General features: G+C 43.7%; 2 protein-coding genes across 25 annotated transcripts in view; both read right to left on the bottom strand.

Moving 5' to 3' along the window:
• ZFAND4 (zinc finger AN1-type containing 4) overlaps positions 1-7,636 on the bottom strand; it is a 123,778-nt gene extending 116,142 nt beyond the window's left edge. For 2 of the 3 annotated variants that reach the window (XM_080640885.1, XM_080640884.1), the window contains exon 1: positions 7,365-7,485. The gene's annotated coding sequence lies outside the window, so the exon portion shown is untranslated. Of the gene's footprint in view, positions 1-7,364 lie in introns of all 3 variants that reach the window. The other variant, XM_080640886.1, reaches the window with a different exon arrangement.
• Positions 7,637-11,483: 3,847 nt separating this feature from the next.
• The window catches only part of LOC308234133 (WASH complex subunit 2A-like), an 84,407-nt gene continuing 83,224 nt past the window's right edge, over positions 11,484-12,666 (bottom strand). For 20 of the 22 annotated variants that reach the window (XM_080641411.1, XM_080641402.1, XM_080641405.1 and 17 more), the window contains one exon: positions 11,484-11,828. In XM_080641411.1, the coding sequence (XP_080497537.1) occupies positions 11,692-11,828 (137 nt within the window). In that variant the 3' untranslated portion in view covers positions 11,484-11,691. The remainder of the gene's footprint in view (positions 11,829-12,666) is intronic. The other 2 variants (XR_013959027.1, XR_013959028.1) reach the window with 1 other exon arrangement.

Consider the following 12,666-nt stretch of genomic DNA (forward strand, 5'->3'; position numbering starts at 1 on the left):
GCCCTACCAAGAATCTCAAACACGAAGTTGAAAATAAATGGTGAGATGGTGATGGTAAAATAAATAAATTAATTAATTAAAATAAATAAAAATAAAAAATAAGCTAAGGGGTGAGAGCAGACATTCTTGTCTTATTCCTGATTGTAGGGAGAAAGCATTCAGTCCTTCATCATAAGATATGATTTTAGCTATGGAATTTTCACAGATTACCTTTATCAGGTGTTTATGTAATTGTTCTTTTTTAACCATGAGGTGTGTTAGATTTTGACAAATGTTTTTCTTTCCAGTCTACTGAGATGATCATGTGAATTTTGTCTCTTCTATAACATAGTGTATTACATTGATGTTAAACAAACCTTGTATTCCTAGGATAAGTACTATGTGTATATGGTGTATAATCCTTTACATACAGAGGTAGGCAAAAGTGATTAATAATAATAAATAATTCAAGAATAAATTCTGTATTTCACATACACCAACCAGTTCCATCTCTGCCCCTCCCACCAGTCTTCACCTGGCTGCTTTTTATTTTTTTAATCTTTAATGTTGAGTATTACAGATGTCCCCTTTTTTCCCACCATTGCCCCCTTCCACCCAGTTCCCACTCTGCCCTGGCCTTCACCACCCTATTGTCTGTGTACATAGATAATGCATATATGCATATAAAATCTTTGGTTAATCTCTTTCCACTCTCCCCCACCCCTCTTCCCTCTGAGATTCATCAGTAGGTTCCATGTTTCCATGGCTCTGATTCTATTTTATTCATCAGTTTATTTTGTTCATTAGATTTCTTGTTCGTTTAGTTTGATTTTTAGATTGAATTGTTGATAGATAAGTATTTATTGCCATTTTATTGTTCCTATTTTTATGTCTTCCCTCCCCCTCCTCCTTCTTCACCTTCTTAAATAATACCCTTCAACATTTCATTTAATACTGGTTTGGTGATGAACTCCTTTAGCTTTTTCTTATCTGTGAAGCTTTTTATCTGACCTTCAATTCTAAATGAGAGCTTTGCTGGGTAGAGTAATCTTGGTTATAGGTCCTTACTATTTATCACTTTGAATATTTCTTGACACTCTCTTCTGGCCTGCAAAGTTTCTGTTGAGAAATCAGCTGACAGTCATATGGTCACTCCCTTGTAGGTAACTAACTGCTTTTCCCTTGCTGCTTTTAGGTTTCTCTCTTTTCTTTAACCCTTGGCATTTTAATTATGATGTGTCTTGGTGTAGGCCTCTTTGGGTTCTGCTTGTGTGGAACTCTCTGTGCTTCCTGGACTTTTAAGTTTAGTTCTTTCACCAGGTGGGGGAAGTTTTCTGTCATTATTTCTTCAAATAGGTTTTCAATATCTTGCTCTCTCTCTTCTCCTTCTGGCACCCCCATAATGTGAATGTTGGTATGCTTGAAGTTGTCCCAGAAGCTCCTTACACTATCTTCATATTTTTGGATTCTTTTTTCTTTTTGCTCTTCTGATTGGATGTTTTTTGCTTCCTCATATTCCACACCTTTGATTTGATTCTCTGAATCCTCTACTCTACTGTTGAATCCCTGTAATTTATTCTTTATTTCAGTTAGTGTATGTTTAATTTCTGACTGGTCCTTCTTTCATGTCTTTGACATTCTCATTAAGATCCTTGAAAGTCTCACTAAGTCCCTTAAAACTCTTATTAAGTCCCTTGAGGCTCTCATTAAGATCCTTGAGTAACCTTATAACCATTGTTTTGAACTTTGTATCCAGTAGTTTTCTTGCTTCCATTTCTTTCATTTGTAATATGTTTCTTTGTCTCTGCACTTTGGCTGCTTCCTTATGTTTGTTTCTATGTATTAGGTAGAATTATGTTTCCTGGAATTGGTAGAGTGGCCCTGGGTAGTAGGTATCCTGTAGGGTTCAATGGCTCAGCCTCCCCAGTTACCTGAGCTGGGCACTCTAGGTACGCCTGTATGGGCTGTGTGCACAGTCTTGTTATAGTTGAGCCTTGATTGCTGTTGGCGTCACTGGGAGGAATTGACTGTGAAGACCAGCTGTGCCTACAATGGAAGAGCTGCTGTGCAGGAGACACCCTTATGGGGCAGGACTTGCTTCAGTGGGGCTTTGGTACTCACTGAGTCTGTCCCTTGAGTGTGTCACTTGTGGATGTGCAGAGTTGTAATCTGGTATGTTCTGAAGCTGTCCACCGGGTGCACTGGCTCTGGGGCCTCCTGGGAGGTGCAAAGTCAGCCACTGCCTGGGGCCACTCAGCAGGAGCTACCAAGAGTTCTGAAGATGGCTCCTACTTCCTCACTAGCGAGTGCCCAGGTGAGGCCCAGCTGTGAAGCAAGACAGCCTGGTAAATGGGTTTGGGGCATGCTGACTCCAGCCTATTGATAGATTTGGGGCACTGACTCCAGCTGCTGCTTATTTAAGAGAGTTTATCAAAGTCTGGAGCCTTAGCAAGTACAGTCATTCATATGGAAAAGTAGCTGCAGCTTGGATGGGGCTGCAAATTGGATGGGGCAGGATATCAGGGAATCACCAGGGTGGAGCTAACAATGTAGGCTATGCTGATGGAAACTCAGATATGGCTGCCAGTCAGCTCTGGGACAGGAAGGTTCCAGCATAGGAACAATGACCCCTGCTGGCACCCCTGTCTAGGAAAAAGCTGCCCTCGATTCTTGCCTTGATGCCAGACAGTCCAGGTCCTTCCCGTATGTCCCTGGATTCCCCCAAAGCTGCACTGGAGCTCAGGGTAAGCAGGACCTTGTAAGTTCATGCACCGGCCCTTAAAGAGGAACACCTGGGACTCCAGCAGCCTCCATGTCACTCAGCCACAATCCCTGCTGGTTTTTACAGCCTGAAGTTATGAGAACTTCTCTTCCCAGTTCTTCTCTTCCAGGGGTTGGAGGTCTGGTGTGGGGCTGGGGACCCCTGCTTCTCACAGAAGGCCTTGAAGATATCCCTCCCAATTAAAAAAACTACTACACATGGGTGTCAGACCAGCCCGTCCACACTTCTGCCCCTCCTACCAATCTCAATGTGCTTTCTTCTTTACTTCACTAGTTGTATGACTTCTATTCAGCCAGATTTCAGGCAGTTCTGAATGATAGTAGTTCTATATTTAGTTGTAATTTTGATGTGGTTGTGGGAGGCTGCGAATACCACATTTACTTTCTCAGCCATCTTTACCAGAAGCTTGATCTAATTTTCTCTATATGCCTTTGTCTGATTTTGTTAACAAAGTGATATTGGCCTCATAGAATAAGTTGGGAAATATTTCCTAGAAGTGGATAAATGTTTTAACCTGTTCACTCATGTTATCTAAATGCATTATTTGCAAATGAAGTATTCCTCCAATAAATATTTATTGAGATATCAATTATGTACCAACCACTAGGGATACAATGCTGGTATTTCTTTTTAATGGACCTTTTTAAAAAAATTCACATCCCCTTTGGCAACCATAAGCTTGTTGTCTATATATTATTATGATATCTATATTTTATGTCTTCTTTATCCATTCATTTATTGATGGATGTCTAGATTGCTTCCATATCTTGGTTATTATTAGTAATGCTGTAAGGACATAGGGGTGCATACATATCTTCCTGAATTAGTATTTTTGTATTCTTTGGATAAATACCCAGAAGTGGAATTGCTGGATCATATGGGGCCTCTATTTTTTATTTTTGAGAAATCTTTGTACTGTTTTTCATAGTGGCTGCACAATATCACCAAGAATGTATGAGGGTTCCCTTTTCCCCACATCTTAACCAGCACTTATTTGTTGATTTAATGATAACAGCCATCCTGACAGGTGTGAGGTGATATCTCATTGTGGTTTTAATGTCCATTCCCTGATTAGTGATACTGAGCATCTTTTCATATGTCTGTTGGCCATCTATATGCCCTCTTTGGAGAAATGTCTATTCAGGTCCTCTGCCCATTTTTTAATTGTATTCTTTAGGGGTTTTTTGGTGTTAAGCTGTATGAGTTCCTTATATATTCTTGATATTACCCCTTATCAGATGTATAAGTTGCAAATATGTTCTCCCATTCAGTAGGTTGACTTTTTTTGTTTTGTTTATGGTTCCCCTTCTTGTGCAAAAACTTTTTGCTTGATGTAGTCCAGAAGTGAATAAACTTTTAAATGTATTTCAGAATGGGTAAAGCCTCAGAGTGGAAGGATATCAGTAAGTAAGCCTAGGTGAATAAAAAATGAACACTAGGGAAGTAAAAGTAAAGAAGAAAAATGGGTGATAATTTACTTTTTTTTTCAAAGAATATGAGATATCACTGAAGTCACTGCACTTTTCATAAAAATGTGTCTAAAAGAGCAGTTATTTTTAAAGGCTGTGGTTTTATTAGCAACCTACATCTCCATTCTATAGACATTATATCCCATAAGCATCTGCAATATTAACAAATGACAGACATCTGAAATCCAATATATTAAAAACTAATCATCTTTCCTACGAACCTACTTCTTGTCATACAGTCTCCACCTTGGTAATTATTCATATACTTACTTCATCCCACCCTGTAACACCTTTGGTACCTCTCTCCTCTAATCATTTGCACCTGCAGTTTTGGAACACATAGCCTCTATCATTCCTCCTGCTTTGCTCTACTCACTGCCATCAACACAATTGGCTACCTGACAATACCTAATCATCTTTCAAGACTCAGCTCAAGTGGCAACTATTCCACAAAGCCTTTTATGGTTACTCTCCTTTGCACCTCGATCATATACCTCTATTATATATTGTACCCATTACAATCAATTTCATTTTTTACATGGCTTTTTTATTCTACTAAACTGTACGCTACTTACCTAGAACAGTGTTTTGTACATATTGGTACTCGCTAAAGGTTTGTTCAATGAAAGAATACATAAATATTCAGTCTTTCAATTGATCCTAGAACAAACCTGTGATATAGGAAATATATTATCCCTGATTTGAAGAGGAAGGAATGGTTGGTTATGCTCCAAATATTGGTTGGTTTTCCATGGGAATCATGTTATGATTCACTCCAAACTAAGTCCACCAAACTTTATACAACTTATGACATACAAGCACATATAGTGATTTCTGCTATAGTATGAATTTTTATAATATTAACGAAGTATAATTAATTTAATAAAGAACCTGGATTGCATTGTGCAAACTGCTAATGGTCCTAAAGAGTTGGCATCACAGGAAGAAAAGTTATTGCTAGCAACACAGTGTTTTGAGTGCAGTTATATATTTATCAAAATAATGAGTAATAAATATAAGGATACAAAATACTGTGCTAATAATATTGCTGATGATAGTAGAGAAAGATTATTGCTTTTAAATATAAACCAAATAAATGGCCTTATTGCTCAGGTTTTATTTCTTATATCTTTAATATACTGAAATGCCTAAAAAAAAAAAAATTTACTTTGTATGAAGCTAACCCCTGACCCTTCTTTCTCCTCACTGAAACTTCTTTTTTTAATATTTTAGATAACATGTGGATTCTTAAGAGCATACTTATCATGATATATTAAATAAGAAATGTACTTTAGAACTAGCAGTATCTGTTCCCCCAAAGCCAATAGCATTCCTACATATATGGTAGCAGCTCTAGCAACAGAAGTCAGGGGTCAGGAATGCTGAAATGAATGTTACAGAAATAAAGGAATGGGTGACCAGTGCCTGACCAAGGAATTTAGAGACAGAAGATATAAGGAGCACACCACAATACTCTTCCACAGCAATGCCCTGAATGTAATAATGAACAAGCTGGGGATGGGAGAAAAGACAGATCTGGAAGTCCACCTACCAGGAGAATCAATAAAGTATGGGCTAAAGGAAAAACAGCAACCTAGTACAGCATTAATTGTGCTGGAACACCCAACTTAATTTTGGGCCCTAATCAATGGAGTAAAATAAATATCCAAAAAGAAGTAAGGTTGGTAACTAAATTAAAAACTGCAATGTATGCCTCAAGAAAATAGATATATGTCTCCTCAGCAGTAGAAATCACTGTAACAGAGGACAATTTTAGGCCATTAAATCTTGTTAAACTGACTGGAGGACTACATGATGGTAGAGGGTCAAACAGAAGCTCAAAAGGCCAAAGACCCAGGCAGTATTAAAAGCAGGGTCCATGGCAGTTTCTTAAAGTGCTGTGTGGTCATGCTCAACTGAGCCTATTACAGAACCCTATGATGTTGGAAAGCAAAGGGCAGTGGAGACTCAAAGGATGGGAAATGATGCAAGAACAAGAAGGTAAAAAATGGAACAGGAAAGGAAGGTAGAGAAAAAAAGTTCTTCCAGAATTTTTACCAATAATTTAAAAAACAGACTTAGCTATTAAGAGTAATGGAATCAGCCCGGCCTGCGTGGTTCAGTGGTTGAGGGCTGACCAATGAACCAGGCGCTCACCTTTCCTGGTCAGGGCACATGCCCAGATTGTGGGCCCCATCCCCACTAAGGGGCGTGCAGGAAGCAGCAGATCAATGATTCTCATTGATGTTTCTCTCTCCCTCTCTCTTCCTCTCTGAAATCAATAAAAAGGTATATATATTTTTAAAAGAGTAATAGAATTGAAAAACATTTCTAAATCAATTCCCAAAACATTTCTCATTCCTTCTAAAAAAGATCTTTTAAAAAAATTTTAATAAGTTTTTATTGATTTTAGCGAGAGAAGAAGGGAGAAGGAGAAAGATAGAAACATCTATGAGGGAAACATTCATCAGCTGCCTCCTGCATGCCCCTACTAGGAATCCTGGCATGTGCCCTGTGACCTCTTGGTGCATGGGTCATGCTCAACCACTGAGCCACACTGGTGGGGCTGAAAAAGTTCTTAAAAATACAACCAAAGAACCCTAGTTGGTTTTGCTCAGTGGGCAGAGCATTGGCCTGTTCTGGGTTCCATTCGGGTCAAGGGCACACGCCTGTGTTGCAGGCTCGACCACCAGTAGGGGGCATGCAGGAGGAAGCCGATCAATGCTTCTCTCTCAACATTGATGTTTCTATTTCTCCCTCTCCCTTCCTCTCTGAAATCAATAAAAATATATATCTTTAAAAAAAAATACAACCAAAGCCAGGTAAGGCAACAATAGCGCCAAATAAGCAACTTCAGTGACTAGGAATCAGCTTTATCCCGTCCTAAAGATTAGCCACATAAGAGCAGTTATCTTTTAAATTTTTCCTCAAACGTCAAGAGATCCAGATGATATGCAGTCATTGAAAATGGTGGCTATTAATGAGCTGTTTTTACTAACCCCTAAGTTTTCAATACAAGCTACAGAAATCATATGCCTACACCTCGCATCTGTACCCTAAACTCCAGCCTGTAGTAATTTCCTAGTGGCACTGGGAAATCCTTGGAGCCGCCCGCGAACAGGCACCTGAGTCACCTGCGCAGCCCGGCTCCTCCAGGAGTAGCTGGTTCCATAGACGCAGGAGGACAGCGATCGGGCTCCAGTCAGGGCTGGCGTCGCGCCCAGCGGGAGGGACAGTGGAGGCTGTGACCTGGCGGAGACGCCCGGCGCCGGTCTCCGGCAGCAGCGCAGGGGCGGCCCGCCTGCGCTGCGCCCGGAGGCCGCGCTGCTCTAGGGGCCCCGGCGGCAGCGGCAGCAGCGCTGCCGGCTCAGCGGCCCGCGGCCCGGGGCGCCCTCCCCATCCGGCCCGCTCGCCCTCACCGGCTGTCGGGTGCGCTCGCTCGGTCGCCAGCCGCCCGCACTGGGAGCACCGCCGCCGGCCGCGCCCCGCCCCTTTGTGACACCCACCCAATCGCTCGCAGCCGCTCACGCCGCCCTCCAATCAGGCCTGGCCGCAGGCGCCAGCGGTTGCTGGGGCGCCGGCTTTCTTTGGGTTCGGAGGTGGCCGTCGGTTGGGAGTGCCCCGGATGTTGACCCTTTATTACTAAAGTAGACACCTGCCTAGCGCCCGGGGCGGCCTGGCGACCGCGCACAGGCTGCCGGGAGCGACGCGCTGGCCTTAGGCTGGCTGGGGAGTCCCAGGCCACGGGTGCGGGCCTTTCCAGAGCCCAGCCCTTCCAGCGTCCCTGCCTGCCTTGAATATGCGCGTTGCATATTTGCTCCCCTCATAATCCTGCAAAGTTGGTACTGAAAACACTTGACGAAGGATCAAATAAAAGCCAAGAAAGGGAAACAATTTGCCTGCATTCAAACAGCTCTGAGTGGACAGTCAGATTTAAATCTAGGTCTCAAAAAGATCCAAACTTGGGTATGGGATGGAGGGGGGTCAATGGGGAAAAACACACACAAAGGGGACATCTGTAATACTTCCAACAATAAAGTTAAAAAAAAAAAAAAGATCCAAACCTGTTCCACCATTCTACACTGCTTCCAGATTTTAGCCTTTTCTGTAAAACTAGAGGCCCAATGCACGAAATTCGTGCACAGGGGGAGAGGGGTGTCCCTCAGCCCAGCCTGCACCCTCTCCAATCTGGGACCCCTCAAGGAATGTTTGACTGCCCATTTAGGCCCAATCCCACAGTTGGACATCCCTCTCACAATCCAGGACTGCTGGCTCCCAACCGCTCACCTGCCTGCCAGCCTGATCACCCCCTAACCACTCCCCTGACAGCCTGATCGATGCCTAACTGCTCCCCAGCCGGACCAATTGCCCCTAACTGCCCTCCCCTGCCATTCTGGTCACCCCTAACTGCCCTCCCCTGTCAGTCTGGTCGCCCCCAACTGCCCTCCCCTGCTGGCCCGTCACCCCTAACTGCTCTCCCCTGCTGGCCTGGTCACCCCTAACTGCCCTCCCTTGCCAGCCTGCCCCCCCTCCCCCCGCAACTGCCCTCCTCTGCAGGCCTGGTCCCCCCAACTGCCCTCCTCTGCTGGCCTGGTCACCCCTAACTGCCCTCCTTCTTGCCTAATTGCCCACAACTGCCCTCCCCTGCAGGCCCGGTCCCCCCCAACTGCCCTCCCCTGCAGGCCTGGTCCCCCCCAACTGCCCTCCCCTGCAGGCCTAGGTCCCCCCAACTGTCCTCCACTGCAGGCCTGGTCCCCCCAACTGCTCTACCCAGCAGGCCTGGTCCCCTCAACTGCCCTTCCCTGCTGACCTTGTCTCCCCCAACTGCCCTCCTTTGCCAGCCCAGTCACCCCTTACTGCCCTCCCTGCTTGCCTGGTCACCCACAACTGCCCTCCCCTGCAGGCCTGGTCCCCCCCAACTGCCCTCCCTTGCTGGCCTGGTCACCCCCAACTGCCCTCCTCTGCTGGCCTGGTCACCCCTAACTGCCCACAACTGCCCTCCCCTGCTGGCCATCTTGTGTCCACATGGGGGCAGCCATCTTTGACCACATGGGGACGGCCATCTTGTGTCTTTGAGTGATGGTCAATTTGCATATTACACTTTTATTAGATAGAATGAGGACGTTACCTACCTGAGTTACGGAGACTGAATAAAATAAGAAATGCTCACCACATGGCCAATAAATATAAGTTCCCTTCCCTTTCAAACTTTTAAAAATAGCAATTTGCCTAATTTCTAATTATATTTCTAACTCTCCTGAATTCCCTGGAATCAATCGTAAGGACAGATCAGATTTGTTCACTCCCAAAGAAAACCATGTTTAACAAATGCTGAGTCAACCACCACAGTGAGCTCAGACTCAGAGCAGGAAACTATGTATACAAATAATCTAAGGGACAGAACGTTCATGTGTTATCGGATAATTGCATGGACTGTTCTTCTCCATTGCTAGTGGAAGTGGGGTTCTTGAGGCAACTCTGGAATAAGAATTTCCAGCTGCCCCCACGTGAGGAGATGTGGCAGAAAGCTTTATTTGTATGGAATTATATCGCTCATTTTCCAAAGTCCCTTTTCCCCTAAACCAGTCCTGAAAAATATGCAGGTAGGAGTCAGCAGAGCCAAAGCAAAACCAGTGTCCAGTTTCCGTTCCATGGTGGAGCTGAGCCCGGTGTAGTGTCAGGCTAGTCACAGTCCATGTGTGTGGGGTCCACATGGCTCTGGGCCATGTGGGGAGCCCAAGTCAGGAGTCAGACCCCAGCAGCAAGGAGCAGGCAAGAGCAAAAGAGCCCCTTTGTTTAGGAGCTGAAATATCAAAACTTCCTGCACTTGCAGTGGCCACTCCTACAGGCCTACTCTAGCCAATGCCCTATTCCCAGATATGACAGGCAAGCACCTTAGACTTTACTGGGCATGCCTTTCCAGTAAATTAATATTTGGCCTTTCCAGTTAATTAATAACTGGGTTAAGTACAACAATATCATGCACAAAAGGCTCAGAGGAAAAGAATAGGCAACTAGAAAGCACCCTCTCCTGCCATAGGGTAAGCAGAGTAGGGCCAATAGCTGATCTGTGGCAGCTGTACAAAATCCTTGGCTATGAGATGAGCAACTCGCAGAGCAATCTTAAAAATGGTCAAGGAAGAAGTTAGTGGTTTCAGGATTGGTGAAGCCAATCTTGCATACAAGATTATGCCATTGTTACAGGTTGACTTCTGAGCACCAAGATGGCACAGCATAGGAAAACACAGACTGGGAGGGACAGCCATCTATGTGGCTAGTAGGTATACTGGGCAACAATTACAGGACATTCCCTTAAGTGCTGCTCTAGATGCTGGCATTTCCACCCTTAGCACTTCTCCCTACAATTACCTAGGTTCATTCTGCCTCTTTGACAAAATAATACAAAGCTCCAAGGAATGGAAATGAGAGCAAGGATCAGTTAACGATTTCTGAAAAGGGCAAGATAGACAATATCTTAGGCTTTGTTTGGCATCCAGCCTTTGTCACAACTACTCTGGCATTATAGATAGGGTAAGAACCATAGGCAATCTATATATATAAAAGGCTAATATGCAAAGTGTCCCCTCGGGAGTTTGATTGCTTGCTATGATGTGCACTGACCACCAGGGGGTGGCGCAAAACAAAGGAAGGCCCCAGCCAGCAGCCAGAAGCAAGGCCCCAGTCACAGCCAGAAGGCCCCGATCAGCCCTGATCACCAGCCAGGCCTAGGGACCCTACCTGTGCACAAATTTCGTGCACTGGGCCTCTAGTATGTAAATAAATGGATATAGTTGTGTTCCAATAAAACTTCATTTTCAAAAACAGAGTGAAGGACCAAGTCTGTCAAACCTTCCCTAAGAGGACTTGTAGAGATATTAAAGGAAACCTCTCTCCTATTGCAAAGACTCATGAAGTAGATAATCTCTCATCCCCTTCCTCTACCATCTGCCCAGTCTCTAAGATAGGGCTCCCATCCATTTATAAGAAAGACTCCTGGTCATCAGTCTGGCTTTTGCTTGCCACCTCTGGGATTCCTTGCCCACCCATGAAAGGCATAAATAGGTTTCTTCCCTAATATTGTGGCTCTACCAAAGCTAATTATCTATATATATAAAAGCCTAAGTGACCAAATGACCGGTCTACCTTCCGTGGCAGATTGGCCCCGATTGCTGGCCAGGCCGAGGGACCTCACTCATGCACAAATTTGTGCACCGGGCCTCTAGTATTAAATATAGTTTTAAAAGAACAAATAAACAAAAATACTGTGAAACCTTTATTTTTGTTTTGCAGTATTAAGCATGATTAAAACCAGTGCAGAAAAACACAAAGTGCATTTGGTAAGAGGTGAGTACACTGTTTCAGTATTTGCTTCTGATAATTCAGTTAAGACAAAAAATGCATAAGACAGAATTATTAACTCAAGGATGTAGCTGAAGAGTGAGATGGCATACTTTGTATGCTCTACTGGCCTCCAAAGGCATTCAAAGGATCATCAAATATGTTGGCCACCTTCTGTTCAGATCTTGGTTCAGGTGCTGCCTGTGAAGAGCGACTTTTTGGTTTGGTTGTCTTAGCCTGGATGCCAGAGAAGATATCATCTTTAAAAAGAAAGAAAAAGAGTTGCTAAATAGGCAAAAAAAAAAGAAAAACACAAACAAAAAAAGAAAACAACTACACAAATCACAAGACTCAAGTCTGGTAACAGAATGGGTTACCAAAAAAACGCTGCAATAGAGCCAAGCCTCTCAGATTCTGGTCCTACTACTAATTAAGTTTTATGATCACATACAAGTCACAGGTTCTCTCTGAACACTATTTTCTCAGCTATGAAGGTATATTCTTATTTTGGAAAAAAATAAGTATTCAAACCTATAACAGTATCAGCATATCAGAAAGATTACAGCCCAACTCTTAATAATGGCTACCTCTAGGTTTGTTTTCCACTGTTTACATTTTCTGACTAGTATTAATCTATTACAAGAGGTATGTATTACTTCTTTTGTAATATAAATCTCTTCTGCACCCCATGTGATTGGAAGCAGGTGGAGATGGAGCTCACAGCTTGCTTGGGGAACAGACCCAGTCTGGCACTTCAGCACCAGCTTTCTACCAGTTAACCCCAAGGTTTCGACTTGGGAGAGAGAGGGGAAGGAGGAGGAACTGTGTATCTGGCCTCAGCCCAAGTTCTATTACCAACACCAAGTCATTACATTTAGGGTTATGAGGCATTTGGCTTGCCCATTAATAAAGTAGACGTTACACAATGGACAGAAAATGAGCATATTTACAAACACAGATCTTTGATGAGATGTAAAGTCTGAGTTATAACCTACTTTCCTGTCTAGCCCTATTTTCCTGAATTGCCCCTCTGGACACTGATGCTCACTCTCCACCTAGAACTCTGACTCAACCAACTGCATCATGCCCAAGGCAGCA

Source organism: Plecotus auritus (genome assembly GCF_963455305.1).
Source record: "Plecotus auritus genome assembly, chromosome: 9".
NCBI classification, from domain to species: Eukaryota; Metazoa; Chordata; class Mammalia; order Chiroptera; family Vespertilionidae; genus Plecotus; species Plecotus auritus.